This window comes from Bombina bombina, chromosome 9 (genome assembly GCF_027579735.1).
Source record: "Bombina bombina isolate aBomBom1 chromosome 9, aBomBom1.pri, whole genome shotgun sequence".
Classification (NCBI taxonomy): Eukaryota; Metazoa; Chordata; class Amphibia; order Anura; family Bombinatoridae; genus Bombina; species Bombina bombina.
This window is the reverse complement of record NC_069507.1, coordinates 131461700-131482978: the sequence shown is the minus strand read 5'-3', so window position 1 is coordinate 131482978 and position 21279 is coordinate 131461700. Positions and strand designations below refer to the sequence as shown.

Sequence of the window (21279 nt, the reverse complement as noted above, 5' to 3'; positions counted from 1 at the left end):
TCATTGTTGATATATATTAGTTAAGATAAAGATATTACACCGTGTTAGTCCAGAGATTTAGATTTCAAAATAACAAGAGTATTGCATTGAGCAATGATACTTTTTTTTATTGGACTAACTATACATTTATAAGATGACAAGCTTTGGGAAGAGTTCCTTCCTTTATCAAGTCTAAAGCAATACTGACCAATTCAATGGAATTTACAGATTATATCTTAAAAAACAGAATAGCTAAGAAGAGCAGGGAGAGGAGGAGGTGTCGTAAAAATCATGAGGGGGGCTTAGGTAACAGGCAGATAGTGTCCAGTGTAGGAGAACAGACAGGGGAAATACATAGCTATACATAGAGCATATACTGACATAAAGTTATATATCAACATTGAATCAATATCTATAAAGATGTGAAATTGTATATACAGGGGGAATACAAAAATTAAAAAAAGACAAAAGTGTGGACATAGGCTTACCTATGTACCTATGTATAAAGAATGTGGAATAAACAATGTAATTGACTAAATGAAAGTACATTACAAAAAATTTTGATAATGTGTTAAGAATCCAGAGTCCACATTTAGTTCAGAATTAAACAAGTTGAAGTGCATTATCATTTTCATTTCAAAGGTTTTTCTTTCCATGGTGTTTTTGAAGTTGCCTCTGAGAATTTTGATTTTGAGGTTTTGGATGGAGTGGTCAGGTTGGGTGAAATGGTGACCAACAGGGGTGCAGTATTTTGTTTCACAGTGGTTTTTGATTGAGTGTCTGTGCAAGTTCATCCGAAGGTGCAGTTTTTGGCTTGTTTCTCCAATATAGCATCCCACTTCACATGCAGTGCAATGTATCATGTATACCACATTTGCAGATATACATGAATATGCTCCTTTAATTTTATAAGAATATATTATTGTGATTTGCTGTGCTGCTTTCACAAATGTGTTGACACAGTTTGCAGAGAGCTTTATAGCAGCACTTGGTTCCATTCTGAGTGTTCTTTTTCTCAATGGGTAGCTTCCTATGTACCAGTTTCTGCTTTAGGTTAGGTGGTTGTCTGTATGCCAGGTTTGGGGTTTTTTGGAAAGATTTTTTTGAGTGTGGGATCCTCTAAGAGTAGTGGCTGTAAGTCTTTTATGATTTTTCATATCCCTTCCACAACAGGGTTGTATTTGACTACTAGTGGGATACATGATATATTTTTCTTTTCCCTGTATTTTAGTAAGTGTTCACGTGGAGTATTGAGGGCAGAGTTAATTTTTTTTATTTATAATCCTTGTTTTGTAACCTTTTTCTCTGAATGATTGGGACAGTGTGATGAGGTGTTTGTCACGGTCCTTGGTATCTGAGCAAATTCTGTGGTATCTTGTAGCCTGACTGTCCCAATCATTCAGAGAAAAAGGTTACAAAACAAGGATTATAAATAAAAAAATTAACTCTGCCCTCAATACTCCACGTGAACACTTACTACAATACAGGGAAAAGAAAAACATATCACGTATCCCACTAGTAGTCAAATACAACCCTGCTGTGGAAGGGATACGAAAAATCATAAAAGACTTACAGCCACTACTCTTAGAGGATCCCACACTCAAAAAAATCTTTCCAAAACCCCCAATCCTGGCATACAGACAACCACCTAACCTAAAGCAGAAACGGGTACATAGGAAGCTACCCCTTGAGAAAAAGAACACTCAGAATGGAACCAAGTGCTGCTATAAAGCTCTCTGAACTGTGTCAACACGTTTGTGAAATCAACACAGCAAATCACAATAATAAATCCTATAAAATTAAAGGGGCATATTCATGTATATCTGCAAATGTGGTATACATGATACATTGCACTGCATGTGAAGTGGGATGCTATATTGGAGAAACAAGCCAAAAACTGCACCTTCGGATGAACTTACACAGACACTCAATCAAAAACCACTGTGAAACAAAATACTGCACCCCTGTTGGTCACCATTTCACCCAACCTGACCACTCCATCCAAAACCTCAAAATCAAAATTCTCAGAGGCAACTTCAAAAACACCATGGAAAGAAAAACCTTTGAAATGAAAATGACAATGCACTTCAACTTGTTTAATTCTGGACTAAATGTGGACTCTGGATTCTTAACACATTATCAAAAATTTTTGTAATGTACTTTCATTTAATCAATTACATTGTATATTTCACATTATTTATACATAGGTACACAGGTAAGCCTATGTCCACACTTTTGTCTTTTTTAACTTTTGTATTCCCCCTGTATATACAATTTCACATCTTTATAGATATTGATTCAATGTTGATATATAACTTTATGTCAGTATATGCTCTATGTATAGCTATACATTTCCCCTGTCTGTTCTCCTACACTGGACACTATCTGACTGTTACCTAAGCCCCCCCTCATGATTTTTACGACACCTCCTCCTCTCCCTGCACTTTCTGTCTTCTTAGCTATTTTGTGTTTTAAGATATAGGCCTCTAGTTATCAACGTGTCTACTTACCTGCCTTCGCCGGCCCAATACGCCCATCTAAGCTCGCCTACCATCGCCCCCGCGGACCTGAAAAATCTCGGCAAAGTTATCAATAAATCTGTCAAAAAGCTGCGCACCAAGTATGGGGTGATGAGCAGCGGACTGTGATAGTTATCACTCATCCGATCTCGCTGCTCTTCGGCTTTTTGACAGCTTTATTGACAGCTTTATTGACAAGCTGTCACTAAGCACCCACACTAAACTACACTGTTCTACCCCCTATACCAGCACCCCCAGAGCCCCCTGCAACTAAATAAAGTTATTAACCCCTAAACCGCCGCTCCCAGACACCGCCGCAACTATAATAAATGTATTAACCCCTAAACCGCCGCTCCCGGAGTCCACCGCCACCTACATTATACCTAGTAACCCCTATCCTGCCCCCCCTATACCACCGCCACCTATAATACATTTATTAACCCCTATCCTGCCGATCCCGGACCCCGCCGCAACTAAATAAATTGTTTAACCCCTAAACCGCCGCTCCTGGACCCCGCCGCCACCTATATTAAACTTATTAACCCCTATCCTGCCCCCCCTACACTGTCGCCACCTATAATACATTTATTAACCCCTATCCTGCCCCCCCCACACCGCCCCTATAATAAAATTATTAACCCCTAAATCTAAGTCTAACCCTAACTTAAATATTAATTAAATACATCTAAATAAATTTAACTCTTATTAAATTAATTATTCCTATTTAAAACCCTAATATAGCTACAATATAAATAATAATTTTATTGTAGCTATCTTAGGATTTATTTTTATTTTACAGGCAAATTTCAATTTATTTAACTAGGTACAATAGCTATTAAATAGTTATTAACTATTTAATAGCTACCTAGTTAAAATAAAGAGAAATTAACTTGTAAAATAAAAACTAACCTAAGTTACAATTACACCTAACACTACACTATACTTAACTATACTTAAATAAATTATTCCTATTTAAAACTAAATACTTACCTGTAAAATAAACCCTAAGATAGCTACAATGTAATTAATAATTACATTGTAGCTATTTTAGGATTTATATTTATTTTACAGGTAACTTTGTATTTATTTTAGCTAGTTAGAATAGTTATTAAATACAGGGAGTGCAGAATTATTAGGCAAGTTGTATTTTTGAGGATTAATTTTATTATTGAACAACAACCATGTTCTTAATGAACCCAAAAAACTCATTAATATTAAAGCTGAATATTTTTGGAAGTAGTTTTTAGTTTGTTTTTAGTTTTAGCTATTTTAGGGGGATATCTTTGTGTGCAGGTGACTATTACTGTGCATAATTATTAGGCAACTTAACAAAAAACAAATATATACCCATTTCAATTATTTATTTATACCAGTGAAACCAATATAACATCTCAACATTCACAAATATACATTTCTGACATTCAAAAACAAAACAAAAACAAATCAGTGACCAATATAGCCACCTTTCTTTGCAAGGACACTCAAAAGCCTGCCATCCATGGATTCTGTCAGTGTTTTGATCTGTTCACCATCAACATTGTGTGCAGCAGCAACCACAGCCTCCCAGACACTGTTCAGAGAGGTGTACTGTTTTCCCTCCTTGTAAATCTCACATTTGATGATGGACCACAGGTTCTCAATGGGGTTCAGATCAGGTGAACAAGGAGGCCATGTCATTAGATTTTCTTCTTTTATTACCCTTTCTTGCCAGCCATGCTGTGGAGTACTTGGACGCGTGTGATGGAGCATTGTCCTGCATGAAAATCATGTTTTTCTTGAAGGATGCAGACTTCTTCCTGTACCACTGCTTGAAGAAGGTGTCTTCCAGAAACTGGCAGTAGGACTGGGAGTTGAGCTTGACTCCATCCTCAACCCGAAAAGGCCCCACAAGCTCATCTTTGATGATACCAGCCCAAACCAGTACTCCACCTCCACCTTGCTGACGTCTGAGTTGGACTGGAGCTCTCTGCCCTTTACCAATCCAGCCACGGGCCCATCCATCTGGCCCATCAAGACTCACTCTCATTTCATCAGTCCATAAAACCTTAGAAAAATCAGTCTTGAGATATTTCTTGGCACAGTCTCAGCTTGTGTGTCTTGTTCAGTGGTGGTCGTCTTTCAGCCTTTCTTACCTTGGCCATGTCTCTGAGTATTGCACACCTTGTGCTTTTGGGCACTCCAGTGATGTTGCAGCTCTGAAATATGGCCAAACTGGTGGCAAGTGGCATCTTGGCAGCTGCACGCTTGACTTTTCTCAGTTCATGGGCAGTTATTTTGCGCCTTGGTTTTTCCACACGCTTCTTGCGACCCTGTTGACTATTTTGAATGAAACGCTTGATTGTTCAATGATCACGCTTCAGAAGCTTTGCAATTTTAAGAGTGCTGCATCCCTCTGCAAGATATCTCACTATTTTTTACTTTTCTGAGCCTGTCAAGTCCTTCTTTTGACCCATTTTGCCAAAGGAAAGGAAGTTGCCTAATAATTATGCACACCTGATATAGGGTGTTGATGTCATTAGACCACACCCCTTCTCATTACAGAGATGCACATCACCTAATATGCTTAATTGGTAGTAGGCTTTCGAGCCTATACAGCTTGGAGTAAGACAACATGCATAAAGAGGATGATGTGGTCAAAATACTAATTTGCCTAATAATTCTGCACTCCCTGTAGTTATTAACTATTTAATAACTACCTAGCTAAAAGAAATACAAAATTACCTGTAAAATAAATCCTAACCTAAGTTACAATTAAACCTAACACTACACTATCATTAAATTAATTAAATAAATGACCTACAAATAACTACAATTAAATACAATTAAATAAACTAACTAAAGTACAAAAAAAAAAAGCTAAGTTACAAAATATAAAAAAAATAAGTTACAAACAGGGCCTTTTGCGGGGCATGCCCCAAAGAAAACAGCTCTTTTGCCTGTAAAATAAAAATACAACCCCCCCAACATTAAAACCCACCACCCACATACCCCTACTCTAACCCAAACCCCCCTTAAATAAACCTAACACTACCCCCCTGAAGATCATCCTACCTTTAGCCGTCTTCAGCCAGCCGACCACCGATGGAACCGAAGAGGAGATCCGGAGCGGCAGAAGTCATCATCCAAGGGGCGCTGAAGAAGTCTTCCATCCGATTGAAGTCATTATCCAAGGGGCACTGAAGAAGTCTTCCATCCGATTGAAGTCATCATCCAGGCGGCGTCTTCAATCTTCATCCATCCGGAGTGCAGCCATCTTCAGACGAGCCTACGCGGAGCCATCTTCTTCCACCGACGACTGAACGACGAATGACGGTTCCTTTAAGTGACGCCATCCAAGATGGCGTCCCTCGAATTCCGATTGGCTGATAGGATTCTATCAGCCAATCGGAATTAAGGTAGGAAAAATCTGATTGGCTGATCCAATCAGCCAATCAGATTGAGCTCGCATTCTATTGGCTGATCGGGACAGCCTTTGGGGCATACCCCGCAAAAGGCCCTTTTAAGGGCTGGTAAGGTAAAAGAGCTTTTCAATTTTTATTTTAGAATAGGGTAGGGCTTTTTTTATTTTGGGGGGCTTTGTTATTTTATTAGGGGGCTAGAGTAGGTGTAATTTGCTTAAAATTGTTGTAATCTTTTTCTAATGTTTGTAAATTATTTTTTTATTTTTTGTAACTTAGTTCTTTTTTTATTTTTTGTACTTTAGTTAGTTTATTTAATTGTATTTATTTGTAGGTATTTGTATATAATTAATTTATTGATAGTGTAGTGTTACGTTTAATTGTAGATAATTGTAGGTATTTTATTTAATTAATTTATTGATAGTGTAGTGTTAGGTTTAATTGTAACTTAGGTTAGGATTTATTTTACAGGTAATTTTGTAATTATTTTAACTAGGTAGCTATTAAATAGTTATTAACTATTTAATGCTATTGTACCTAGTTAAAATAAATACAAAGTTGCCTGTAAAATAAATATTAATCCTAAAATAGCTACAATATAATTATTCGTTATATTGTAGCTATATTAGGGTTTATTTTACAGGTAAGTATTTAGCTTTAAATAGGATTAATTTATTTAATAAGAGTTAATTTATTTTGTTAGATAAAAATTATATTTAACTTAGGGGGTTGTTAGTGTTAGGGTAAGACTTAGCTTTAGGGGTTAATAAATTTAATAGAGTAGCGGTGAGGTCCGGTCGGCAGATTAGGGGTTAATACTTGAAGTTAGGTGTCGGTGATGTTAGGGAGGGCAGATTAGGGGTTAATACTATTTATTATAGGGTTATTGAGGCGGGAGTGAGGCGGATTAGGGATTAATAACTTTATTATAGTAGCGGTGAGGTCCGGTCGGCAGATTAGGGGTTAATAATTGTAGGTAGGTGGCGGTGACTTTGGGGGGGGCAGATTAAGGGTTAATAAATATAATATAGGGGTCGGCGGTGTTAGGGGCAGAAGATTAGGGGTACATAGGGATAATGTAGGTTTGCGGTGGTGTGCGGTCGGCAGATTAGGGGTTAAAAAATTTTATTAGAGTTGCAGCGATGTGGGGGGGCCTCGGTTTAGGGGTACATAGGTAGTTTATGGGTGTTAGCGTACTTTAGAGCACAGTAGTTAAGAGCTTTATGAACCGGCGTTAGCCCAGAAAGCTCTTAACTCCTGGCTTTTTTCTGCGGCTGGAGTTTTGTTGTTAGATTTCTAACGCTCACTTCAGCCAAGACTCTAAATACCGGTATTAGAAATATCCCATTGAAAAGATAGGATACGCAAATGGCGTAGGGGGATCTGCGGTATGGAAAAGTCGCATCTGGAAAGTAAGCGTTAGACCCTTACCTACATGACTCTAAATACCAGCGGTAGCCCAAAACCAGCGTTAGGAGCCTGGTTTTGACAGCTTACGCAGAACTCTAAATCTAGGCATTAGGGTTTATTTTACAGGTAAGTATTTAGTTTTAAATAGGAATAATTTATTTAATGATAGGAATATTTATTTAGATTTATTGTAATTATATTTAAGTTAAGGGGTGTTAGGGTTAGACTTAGGTTTAGGGGTTAATAACTTTAATATAGTGGCAGCGACGTTGGGGCGGCAGATTAGGGGTTAATAAATGTAGGTAGTTTGCTGCAACATTGGGGGTGGAAGATTAGGGGTTTATAAATATAATGTAGGTGTAGGCAAAGTTGGGGCAGCAGATTTGGGGTTCATAAGTATAATGTAGTCGGTGTCCGGGGCAGCAGATTAGGGTTAATAAGTGTAAGATTAGGGGTGTTTAGACTTGGGGTTCATGTTAGGGTGTTAGGTGTAGACATAAATTTTATTTCCCCATAGGAATCAATGGGGCTGCGTTACTGAGTTTTACACTGATTTTTGCAGGTGTTAGCCTTTTTTTCAGCCGGCTCTCCCCGTTGATTCCTATGGGGAAATTGTGCACGAGCACATACGACCAGCTCACCGCTAACTTAAGTAGCGCTGGTATCGGAGTGCGGTAATGAGCAAAATTTTGCTCAACACTGACTTATTTTATTTTAACGACGGGTTTCTGAAAACTCGAAATACCAGCGCTGCATGTAAGTGAGCAGTGAGGGAAAACTGCTCATTAGCACCGCATAGCCTCTAACGCAAAACTCGTAATATGGGCCATAGTCAATACATTTGCGACATATTACGGAGAAGGCGTTTGACAGAGTTGATTGGGACTTTATGCGGGCAGTCTTGGGCAGGGTTGGCATTAAGGGGCCATTCATTGATGTAATCAAAAATATATTCTCAACTCCTACAGCATGTGTCAAAGCTATGGGTCACCAGTCTGATAGATTTGTCCCCTCTGCTGTTTGAAATCTGCATAGAACCCTTGGCCCAACATATTAGAAACTCCCCAGATATTACAGGGATTACAATAAACCAGAAGGAATATAAGCTTACACTTTTCGCGAATGACATCCTCCTCTCCTTGACCAAGCCCTTGCTAACACTGTCAAACCTTTACAATACTCTTGAATAATTTTCCCTAATTTCTGGATATAAAGTAAACTTAGAGAAATGTGAAGCCATGCCCATAGAGCTACCAGAGCACACCAAAAAGTTGATAAAATTTAATTTTGAATTTAAATTGGTTAAACACCACCTTAGGTACTTAGGGATCAACCTTACAAAACACTCATCAGACCTATACCAAGCCAACTACCCCCCCCCCCAATATACAAATCTATTAAGCAAGACCTGAATAGCTGGAGCAAACTGAGTTCAGAAGGCTATCTGCGGTTAAAATGACAGTGCTACCACAGATTCTATATTTATTTTGCACCTTACCAATACATATCCCGACAACGGACCTGGATGACCTCCAAAAATGTATTAGCAGTTTTATAAGAGGCAATAAAAAAGCTAGAATCCCCAAAACTATACTTACCAGGCATAGAAAATTGGGGGGGGTTGGGGCACCAAATTTTAAACATTACTATCAGGCGACCAGACTGGCAAAAACCACCCTCCTCAATAACTTGGAAGACGAGATTGTTTGGACAAAACTTGAATCAGATATTACTGAAGCAAAACCACAGGAACTAGTCTTGTGGGACCTGAAGCGTTGCTCGGGTAGAAATCACAATAAATTCCCAACTTCAGATTTTTTGATTAAGCAGTGGTCCAAACTGACCTCCTCTCTCAAGCTACTACCCCAAAACTCTATCAAAACCCCACTCACATGCATAGTTAAACAAGAACACATCCCAACTATCAAGAAGTGGGAGAACAGAGGATTATATATAGAATAGCTGATATGTTGGATGGGGCAAAGTGTTAACCTACACTCAACTACAGGACAAACTACACCCAGTCAAACTTCACTGGTTTTTATACCTACAACTTATCTCTACTATACATTTTTTTTACTCCCAATCACAAGTAACTCACTCACTACCTTAGAAATCATGTGTTGCTCTGCGTCCAGACCTAAGAAAGCTATAACGCATTTATACCAAGCAATTCAATCTGCTACATGGAACACCAAAACCCCACTGCAAATTAAATGGGAGAATGATCTTAACATGGACCATTTTATATAACACAGAGAAGGGACTGCTGAGTGCAGATATGTTGGAAAGCTGTATCAAAACTAATTTCCGTTGGTATCTCACTCCCATGATAACCTCATACGCCATCAGAAACAGGTCCAAACTTTGAGGAGAGGAGGGCACTTAGACAAATGTGGTGGGACTGTTCTCAATCACACAAAATTTGAAAGCAACTCTCCCAATTTCTGAGCTCTATTCTAGATAGCCTCATAAAACTATCTATGGAACAAGCATTATTGCACATTAGACTTAAGGAATTTAATAAACACATAAATCAATTTATCAAGATAGCATGCACAGCTACACGGGTATGTATAGCTCGCTACTGGAAGGAAGGGGCTCCATCTTGGGAGGAATTTCTACTTAAGATTAAATACTATTACAATATGTTGGCACAGGCAGCTATAATACAAGATAACCAAGTAACCTTTCAGAAGGTCTGGTATTATTGGATCATGTATGACTCAATATGATACGAAATTCACTGATGGTGGGATGCCCTCTCTGTGCTGCTCTTTTCCCCCATATATTCAAAGTCTCTCTGTGGCAGTATAGAAATTAAACAAAAACTATTGGTAAGGCACTGTGGTCCCGGGGTAGTCCTCCCCCTCTATTCCCTCCCCCCTCTTCAAACCTACCTCTTTTTGTCTTTCATTATCATTCGTTACACTTGGAGAGATGTTGCTTTGCTATGTCTAGAAGCTTGATATTAAATTGTAGATTATTATTATTTTGCTTCAGTAGCACATAGATTCACTTCCAATAATTCCACCATTACAGCATTCAAATTTGCTTTGTTTTTCAAGATAGGTTCTGTGAACAATGGTATTTGATGACTCAAAGCAATGTAACTCTTTCTCTGTTTCACTGTTCTTGTTATTACAGTGTATTTTTGCTTCTATGCACTTATAACAAAAAGAAAATAATAAAAATTATTTTATCTTAATATACAATCTCAATGTTCACCTGAGGGTTCTATTACAGGTCTCAACATACATATTTGCCTTACACATCAGATAGGGTACTCACTCATAATTCTAAGATCACAATATCTATCTAAGCTCATACCAATAGATATGAAATGGATGGTATGAAACCAATAAGAATACTCATGCAAAATGTAAAAGGGTTCAATACACCTCATAAAAGGTCATTAGCATTTACCAAAATTAACCATAAACAAATAGACTTTTTATTTTTGCAGGAAACATAGCAAAAACTACATAGCAGGACAGGAACCCTCATTTTTGGCCTCAACATACCCCATTCAACACCACAGCAGTCACACTTCAAAAAAAATCTCAGGAGTCAGTATATTCATCCACAGATCAATACCTTTTCATTTACAACAAGTTGAAAGAGACAACGACGGGAGATATTTAGCACTATTGGATTTGATGTACGGCAGACCAGTAACACTGGTAAATGTTTATATACCAAACACACGGTAAGCATCCTTTTTCTGTAAAATAAGTAATGACATACTATCTTTCTCAAAAGGTTCTCTAATTATAGGAGGAGATCTCAATACACCCTTAAATCCAACACTAGACAATTCTACAGCACAATCTCATATGTCCAAACGCGCCCTTAAATCGATAAGAGATGATTTAGCACTTTTAGGAGTACATGACATATGGCGTAATCAACAACCCACTAACAAAGATTTTAACTTTTATTCAGCACCCAATCACACATACTCATGTATTGACTACATCCTTATAGATCATATAACCATTACCTCAGTGATAACTACTGATATTCTCCCCACAGTGTGGTCAGATCACTCATCTGTCCTCTGTAGCATACCGTGGTCCTCATTACCCGTTAAACCCTTTCAATGGTGCCTAGACGATACTTTACTAAAAGACAAACTAATTTTACAACAAACTGAGAAATCCCTGCTTGAATTTTTTCAGAACAATGACTTACCAAGAACTGACCCATTCATACTGTGGGAGATACATAAGTGCTTTCTAAGAGGAGAGATGATAAAGATTATGTCTATCCAATGGAAAAAAACATAGATCAATATATCAAGATCTGACCAACCAACTTCAACAACTTGACCAAGCACACAAAACAAACCCTGATGATGAATCTATTATATCACAGTTAGATCAACTTAAAAATAAACTGACAACGTTTTTGGATCACTCAGCACAGACACAAGCACTAACACTACAACAACGTTTTTTTGTTGAAGGAAACAAACTAGGTAAATTATTAGCAAGAGCCCTTAAAACCAAACAATTCACTCACTATATTGCAAAACTCCAGGATCCCCCTTATGACCCAACTGTAGAGTCATTGAGTATTGCAGAGATTTTTAAGAACTATTATTCCAAACTCTATAATTTAACCCTAATAGAAATGTTCATGACCACTCATCTAGATGCAATCAATACTTAGAATCGGTATCACTCCCCACTGTCCCACAAGACAGTTTAGATTCTCTAACCACACTGTTAACCACAGAAGAAATAGACACTGCGATCCATTCCTTAAAACAAGGGAAAAGTCCTGGTCCCGACGGCCTCACAGGTACCTATTATAAGAAATTCAAACATATCTTAATACCATATTTGCTGTCATTTTTTAAAAAAAAATTGATGGGGAAAATGGTTTGCCCACATCCATGCTAGAATCCATAGTAACCCTATTACCAAACCCAAATAAAGATCCAACCCTCCCCTCAAATTACCGCCCAATTTCCCTCCTCAATATTGACATTAAACTGTATGCAAAAATATTGGCCAACAGAATGGTGTGCTCCCCTTACTTATACACCCAGATCAGGTGGGCTTTGTGCCACAGAGGCAAAAGACAACAACGTAAAGGTTCTTCACCTCTTGCAACATGCCTCAGAACACAAACTTCCTTTCATACTTCTCTCAACGGACGCTGAAAAAGCTTTTGACTTTCCTCAAACTCACCCTAAGAAAATTCAGCTTTCCTGACAGTTTTGTTCATAGAACTTTTTCTCTTTACACCACATCGACAACTAAAATTAAAGTAAACGGCATTTTATCTTCCTCTTTCCAAATCTCCAATGGTACCCGACATGGATGCCCGCTATCTCCTCTACTGTTTGTACTTTCAATGGAAATACTAGTTACAACATTACGCGACAACCCTGACATACACAGACTCACTATAGGCACTACCCATCAAAAATTGGCACTATGGGGCATATTTATCAATCTCTGTATGGAGCTTGAAGCCCCTTGTTTAAAAAAACAGTAACAGAAGTTATCAAGAAGTTATGAAGCATAACTTGTCTGCCTGCTCTGAGGCGGCGGACAGAAATCAACCCAATCAAATATGATCAGGTTGATTGACATCCCCTGCTAGCGGCCGATTGGCCGTGAATCTGCAGGGTGCGGCATTGCACCAGCAATTCACAAGAACTGCTGGTGTAATGATAAATGCTGACAATGTATGCTGTAGGCATTTATAGATGGGCAGCGATGTGCAGTGCACATGATATGCTACATTATTAAATATGCCCCTATATGCAGATGACCTACTGCTTACACTAACATCCCCGAAACCCTCTCTTTCTGCAGCCCAGAGATCCCTCAAGGAATATGGTTCTTTTTCAAACTACTCAATCAACTTGAATAAATCTGAAATCCTTTCTATTAACTTATCAAACACAGACACCCATACGTTGAAACAACAAACTCCATATTTAATACAACCAAACTCCTTAAAATATCTGGGCATTCATCTTTCTATCAATCCTCAACTATTAATAGAATTAAATTAGGAAGCCCTCCTTACCACTCTCACTAAAGACACTTTGTCATAAAAAAATAGCATGGATAGGTAGAATAGGGGTGACCAAGATGACTTTTCTACCAAAAATCCTTTACATGTTCCAAACTCTCCCAATACCACTCCCAGACACATATCTCCCCAGACTACAAACAGTTGTGAACTCCTACATATGGAAAAAACGCCCACCTAGAATTGCTAAATCCACACTATATCTCCTGAAGAAATCTGGAGGCTTAGGAGTCCCAGATATAACTAAATACCACACTGCAGTATATCTAAGGAGGATTATAGATTGGTGCATGCTTCCCATGAAATGTGATAAATCCTGGATAATTCTAGAACATGATGTTACAAAAGTACCGCAACTGAGTGCATATTATTGGCAACCAAAAATTAACTAACCACCTCACGTAAAAATATCCCATTATTAGAGAAACATTTGCAGTGTGGTCACACGTGTTACATTCACAACAGAGTCTTTCTTCAATCCCCTCACCACTGACAACTAGGTTAGTTAATCTGGATTTCCCGATAGGAGTATCTAACACAAACCTTAATAGATAATCTACATAACCTACTAACACTTTATATACTACTAGATGTGGATAAATTAATGCCAAAGCAATGTTTAGAAGACCTAAACATCCTACAATTCTCCCACTGGTTCAGATACCTACAACGTAGACATTTTATCGACAAACCTAAACCAAAGAATTTGATACTAAGAGACTGAACACCTTTTGAAAAACTTTGCACCCTAGATTCTCCAGCTCCACACACTATCTCTTTGCTTTCCTTGCTCCTCATAACCCCACCCCGACATAACCCATACATCGACGATTATATCCAGGCATAAGGAATTGCCATACACACTAACTGAACAAGAATGGTATACTATTTTCCAAAAAGCTTCAAAATCTGCACATTCATCTACCCTCCTCCAAACCAATGATAAATTTCTTCTCAGGTGGTACCTCACCCCACCTAGGCTAAAATACATATTCCCAGAAGTCTCCGACCACTGCTGGAGAAAGTGTACAGAAGTAGGTACACCATATCATATATGGTGGACATGCCACAAAATCAATTCTACCATGAACACATTCTTGAACCACGATATACCCCTAGATCCTTTAATATATCTATTTCGTGTTATCCCTAAATTACCCTTTGAACACTATGCATCGCTACTCCAACTAGCTATAAGCAGTGTCAAGCAAATATTCCAGAGATTGTGGAAATCAGACTCCCCCCTACTTTAAACATGTGGTCAGATCAGATTAAACGTAATCTAACTTTAGAGAGATATTTTATTATACTATTGGAAAACTTGATTATTATGCTGAGCTAGTGTTCCTTTGGGAATCCCACTTCTCACCCAGATAGATCAGGCATGATCTCTAACCAAGTTCATACTAAACCTTTGCTTATCTCCACAAATCAAACCCTCTTTCCTTCCCTCACTGCACCCCAGAAAAGTTATACACTTGTTAATGAGTAATAAATCATTTTTGTTATACATTGTATGTTGAATTGAGTAAATCCCAGCAAACAATGTTCTATATCTCAGTTGTTATGTGTTGTAACCGTTTTGTTCATTGTCCGAACGACCTAATTTACCACATATGGTATTATCTACTGAAAACTATGGTTGTGGACTTCAAAACAAGGTATTTCTCATGGACTTGCTAATGGACAATAACAGCTTGAAAGCTAATTTAGCAACTGTAAGATGATTTAACTGTGGAAAGATAGAGACCAAGATGCATTTATGTTGTAAATTTCTTTATTGTGCTTTTAAACTTTGACATAAATAAAAAAAAAAGATTGAAAAAAAGGAAGTTAGCTATAATATGTTATTTATTTATTTCATTTGTATCTCTATATCTACTAGTGCACCAAGTTTGGAGCAATAATATTGTCCACTTGCTTTGTAATGAGAGACAAAGATGTAACATGATCCATAAGTAGTAATGTATGTCATTTTTATCCCTATATCTACTAGTGCAAATTTGGAGCAATAATATTGTTTGATTTAGAAAGAGTATCGATTTTAATAAAGTTTCTAATTTACTTTTATTATCTAATATGCTTCATTGTCTTGCAGCATCAAGCATAACCTTTCTGTGTTTTCTGACTCCCATTGATTTCTATGGCATTCATGGTCTCAAGGGTGGCGGTTTGAACAATAGGTACGCTGCATCGGAATAGACGCGAGCGTACTTGATAAATTTGAAAAAGGGTCAAATAGAGTCGAATGTGAATTCTAAACATCTAGGATGATGCAAGCATTGATCTGCGTCGGATTGAGATCGCGGGAGTGTATATTACGTTGCACATTTCAACATTTGACAATCTTGACACTTTGTTAACTACGGCGAATCAATCTCGCGTCAAATTCGAAGCGGGATTCAATCGGGATTACAGAAACAGGCAAATAAAGAGGAAGTAAGCTAAATAGGTTTATTAGAGTGAATTACCTTTACTGTATCTTTAAGACATATACTAAAGTTTGCATTAGCAACTACATTTTTGCAGTCTGCTTTATGATTCATATAGGGATGGGCAAATGTGCTGAAAATGTAATTTGTTTGGTAAAATGTATAGTCCTGTGGACATTCGTTTTGGACAATTAAAATCCATTAAAATTCAGTAATCGAATGTTATTTCTGGTTTTCGAATCTTACTTTTTTTTTTAAATGTTCATAATTACATCGAATAGCCACATTCGAAAATTCAAATGTAACATTTGATTTAAAAAATACTATTCAGAAGTTCAATAGTACATGTGGTAGGGAATTTAGTAAATGGATACATATAGATACAAATATATCAATATTAATGTTTCTATTTCGAACATTGCATAATTCAAATATGTAATATTTAAAGAGAGCATTAGAAATACTATTACAAATATATAGAATCGAATTACATTAAACAAATGTTAGAATGTTGTACAAACATTCAAAATTCTAAACGAACAAACGGATTTGTTAAAATTAGTTTCATTTTTCGAATGTTGCAAGACATTCGCCCATCCCTAGATTCATATATGTAATTGATCTTGCATTCCCCTTCTCTTTGGTAGGTAAATCTATTGTTATTCTAGGAAACAAGTACTTATTTCTGTCCATTAAAAAGTTACATTTGGGCACTGTTAATTTAAATATATGAACATGAACTATATTTAAGGACTGAATCATAATATTGAAGAGGTTTCGGCATGGTCATTAATAATTAAAAATAAAAATATATATGAAATAGAATAGACAGTTTTGGCAATGAAGGTATAATGTGGTATTTTGTGTAAATAACATTCACAGTTTTTCCATAAAAGGATTGATGTTCCACAGCATCCATCTGCCCACTTGTTTGAATTTTGCTCTTAAAATAACTCTCTGACTTGCTATGTTTTCAGGGGTAGTATGACAGAAGATTGGTGCCCCCCTCTTTTGAGCTAGTTCAGCCAGTGTAACTAACATTGTGTAGCTTAGTCCATGGTTTCTGTATGTGGGTAGTGTGTACCCCATGCGTAATTCTGATGTCTGATCACACACTGCCCATGTGACAGGTCGGCCTCCGTACTTTTCTCGGATGCAGACAGTTGGTAAATTTTGGATACATCGCTCCACATAACGCAGGCTGTGCTTGTTACCCCCAAACATCCAATTTTCATTCACAGCAGATGCTTCATTAAGTGACAGAAAAGAAAACTGCAATTCACCTTGGCTGTAGAAGGAGTAGAAAAGAGACATACTGAAGAACTGACCCTACGTGAGAACAAGCAAAAATGTTTCAGTTGAATTACACCTATTGGTTACACTCATTTATTGATTCATGATGCAATGACTCCAATGTGTCTAGAGAAGAACACTAGCAATCCAAGGATAATGAGCATTCTGATGAGGAAGGATGCTTGACTTGCTGAAAGGCAAAGAACATTTAAAAAAAAAAAAACAGCAACTTGGTTTTATGTATACATTTTTACTGAGCTATTTGTTTTAGATTATGATGTGAGCAACTTTTTGAAGGTGAAGAACATAACAGTATTATACTACTTAGTGTCTCATTCTTTTGCACTGTCTGAGATTTGAATTGTGGGTTAACATTTGGAGAGAATTGAAGACAAACAGGAGATTACAATACCTACTGAACCTTTTGGCATGATGTGTTTTTTTCTGTTTTCTCCTTCATTGGACCCTTCTTCATTTGGACCCCCTAGTGTTTGTTTGACATTTAACATTGCAAGTCCAGTTAATCTTGCTGGTCTGGACCCAAAACTATGCATTATTCATTAGCTATACAATTTGTTCCAGACAATTGGTTAAGGACAGTTCTGTTTATCATTTATCATTGTTAAACCAAAGTGGTTAATATTACAAGAACCAACATTTTAGTCCACACAACCACTCTTCGTAAGCTGTCTCTTTACAAGCCTGAATCATACTGTATGAGTGTGAGTTTAAAATAAATAAATACAATTGTTGACGACAAGGAATGTTATGGAAAACTGTGAACTTTAAGGGACATAACACATATTCGCCTATATTACAAGTTTGGCGTTAACAGGGGTGCGTTGCTAACGAGCATTTTTTTTCTAACGCTACCTTAAGCCAACGCTGGTATTACAGGTTTTTTTAAACCTGGCGTTAGCCGCAAAAAGGTTAGCGTAGAGCAAAATTTAGCTCCACATCTCACCTCAATACTAGCGTTGCTTACGGTAGCGGTAAGCTGGCTAAACGTGCTTGTGCACGATTTCACCATAGGAAACAATGGGGCTGAGCCGGCTGAAAAAAAACCTAACACCTGCAAAAAAGCAGCGCCCAGCTTCTAACGCAGCCCCATTGTTTCCTATGGGAAAATAAAAAAATATGTCTACACCTAACACCCTAACATGAACCCTGAGTCTAAACACCCCTAATCTTACACTTATTAACCCCTAATCTGCTGCCCCCGCTATCGCTGACACCTACATTATATTATTAACCCCTAATCTGCCGCTCCGGACACCGCCGCCACCTACATTATCCCTATGAAAATCTAAACTACTGCCCCAACATAACCGCCACCTACATTATAGTTATTAACCCCTAATCTGCCCCCCCAATGTCGCCGCAGCTATATTAAATTTATTAACCCCTAATCTTCCGACCCCAACGTCGCCGCCACCTACCTACAATTATTAACCCCTAATCTGCCGACCGGATATCGCTGCCACTTTAAATAATAACCCCTAAACCGCTGCACTCCCGCCTCGCAAACACTAGTTAAATTTTATTAACCCCTAATCTGCCGTCCCTAACATCGCCGACATCTACCAACATTTATTAAACCCTAATCTGCCACCCCCAACGTCGCCGCTACTATAATAAATTTATTAACCCCTAAACCTAAGTCTAACCCTAAGTCTAACCCCCCTAACTTAAATATAGTTTATATTAAACAAAATTAATTTAACATTATTAAATAAATTATTCCTATTTAAAACTAAATACTTACCGATAAAATAAACCCTAAGCTAGCTACAATATAACTAATAGTTACATTATAGCTAGCTTAGGGTTTATTTTTATTTTACAGACAACTTTGTATTTAACTAGATTGAATAGTTATTAAATAGTTATTAACTATTTAATAACTACCTAGCTAAAATAAGTACAAAAGTACCTGTAAAATAAACCCTAACCTAAGTTACAATTACACCTAACACTACACTATCATTAAACTAATTACCTAAACCACCTACAATTATTTACAATTAAATTAAATAAACTAAATTACTAAAAATCCAAACACTAAATTACAGAAAAAAAAGAATTACAAGAATTTTAAACTAATTACACCTAATCTAATCCCTCTAATAAAATAAAAAAGCCCCCCAAAATAAAAAAAATCCCTACCCTATACTAAATTACAAATAGTCCTTAAAAGGGCCTTTTGCGGGGCATTGCCCCAAAGTAATCAGCTCTTTTACCTGTAAAAAAAAAAAAGACAATACCCCACCCAACATTACCCACCACCCACACACCCAACCCTACTCTAAAACCCACCCAATCCCCCCTTAAAAAAACCTAACTCTAACCCCCTGAAGATCACCCTACCTTGAGCCGTCTTCACCCAGCCGGGCACAAGTGGTCCTCCATACGGCAGAAGTCTTCATCCGATTGGGGCAGAAGAGGTCCTCCAGACAGTAGAAATCTTCATCCAGGTGGCATCTTCTATCTTCATCCTTCTGGAGCAGAGCGGGTCCATCTTTAATCCAGCCGACGCGGAGCATCCTCTTCAAACGAAGTCCTAACGAAGAATGAAGGTTCCTTTAAATGACGTCATCCAAGATGGCGTCCCTTGAATTCCGATTGGCTGATAGAATCCTATCAGCCAATCGGAATTAAGGTAGGAAAAATCCTATTGACTGAGGCAATCAGCCAATAGAATTGAGCTCGCATTCTATTGGCTGATTGGAACAGCCAATAGAATGCAAGGTCAATCCTATTGGCTGATTGGATCAGCCAATCGGATTGAACTTCAATCCGATTAGCTGATTACATCAGCCAATAGGATTTTTCCTACCTTAATTCCGATTGGCTGATAGGATTCTATCAGCCAATCGGAATTCAAGGGACACCATCTTGGATGACGTCATTTAAAGGAACCTTCATTCTTCGTTAGGACTTCGTTTGAAGAGGATGCTCCATGTCGGCTGGATTGAAGATGGACCCGCTCCGCTCCAGAAGGATGAAGATAGAAGATGCCGCCTGGATGAAGATTTCCACCATCTGGAGGAACTCTTCTGCCCCGATCGGATGAAGACTTCTGCCGTATGGAGGACCACTTGTGCCCGGCTTGGTGAAGACGGCTCAAGGTAGGGTGATCTTCAGGGGGTTAGAGTTAGGTTTTTTTAAGGGGGGATTGGGTGGGTTTTAGAGTAGGGTTGGGTGTGTGGGTGGTGGGTTATAATGTTGGGGGGGTATTGTCTTTTTTTTTACAGGTAAAAGAGCTGATTACTTTGGGGCAATGCCCCGCAAAAGGCCCTTTTAAGTGCTATTTGTAATTTAGTATAGGGTAGGGAAATGTTTTTATTTTGGGGGGCTTTTTTATTTTATTAGGGGGATTAGATTAGGTGTAATTAGTTTAAAATTCTTGTAATTATTTTTTTTCTGTAATTTAGTGGGTTTTTTTTTAGTAATTTAGTTTATTTAATTTAATTGTAAATAATTGTAGGTGGTTTAGGTAATTAGTTTAATGATAGTGTAGTGTTAGGTGTAATTGTAACTTAGGTTAGGGTTTATTTTACAGGTACTTTTGTACTTTTTTTAGCTAGGTGGTTATTAAATAGTTAATAACTAATTAATAACTATTCTATCTAGTTAAAATAAATACAAAGTTGCCTGTAAAATAAATATAAATCATAAGCTAGTTACAATGTAACTATTAGTTATATTGTAGCTAGCTTAGGGTTTATTTTATCGGTAAGTATTTAGTTTTAAATAGGATTAATTTATTTAATTATGTTAAATTAATTTAGTTTAATTTAAATTATATTTAAGTTAGGGGGGGTTAGACTTAGGTTTAGGGGTTAATAAATTTATTATAGTAGCAGTGACGTTGGGGTCGGAAGATTAAGGGATAATAAATGTAGGTAGGTGTCGGCGACGTTGGGGATGGCAGATTAGGGGTAATAAAATTTAACTAGTGTTTGCGAGGCGGGAGTGCGGTGGTTTAGGGGTTAATACATTTATTAAAGTGGCGGTGATGTCCGGTCGGCAGATTAGGGATTAATAATTGTAGGTAGGTGGTGGCGACGTTGGGGGCAGCAGATTAGGGGTTAATAAATATAATGTAAATGTCGGCAATGTTAGGGGCAGCAGATTAGTAGTTCATAGGTATAATGTAGGTGGCGGCAATGTCCGCTCGGCAGATTAGGGGTT

General features: G+C 37.6%; 1 protein-coding gene across 3 annotated transcripts in view; it reads right to left on the bottom strand.

The window, feature by feature from the left end:
• LOC128640068 (glycine N-acyltransferase) overlaps positions 1–21279 on the bottom strand; it is a 309564-nt gene that overhangs the window by 32944 nt on the left and 255341 nt on the right. The window contains exon 6 of one of the 3 annotated variants that reach the window (XM_053692392.1): positions 15801–17080. The exons of the other annotated variants lie outside the window; for them this stretch is intronic. Coding sequence (XP_053548367.1) covers positions 16669–17080 — 412 coding nt within the window. The 3' untranslated portion in view covers positions 15801–16668. Of the gene's footprint in view, positions 1–15800; positions 17081–21279 lie in introns of those variants that run through there. 3 annotated transcript variants of the gene reach the window in all.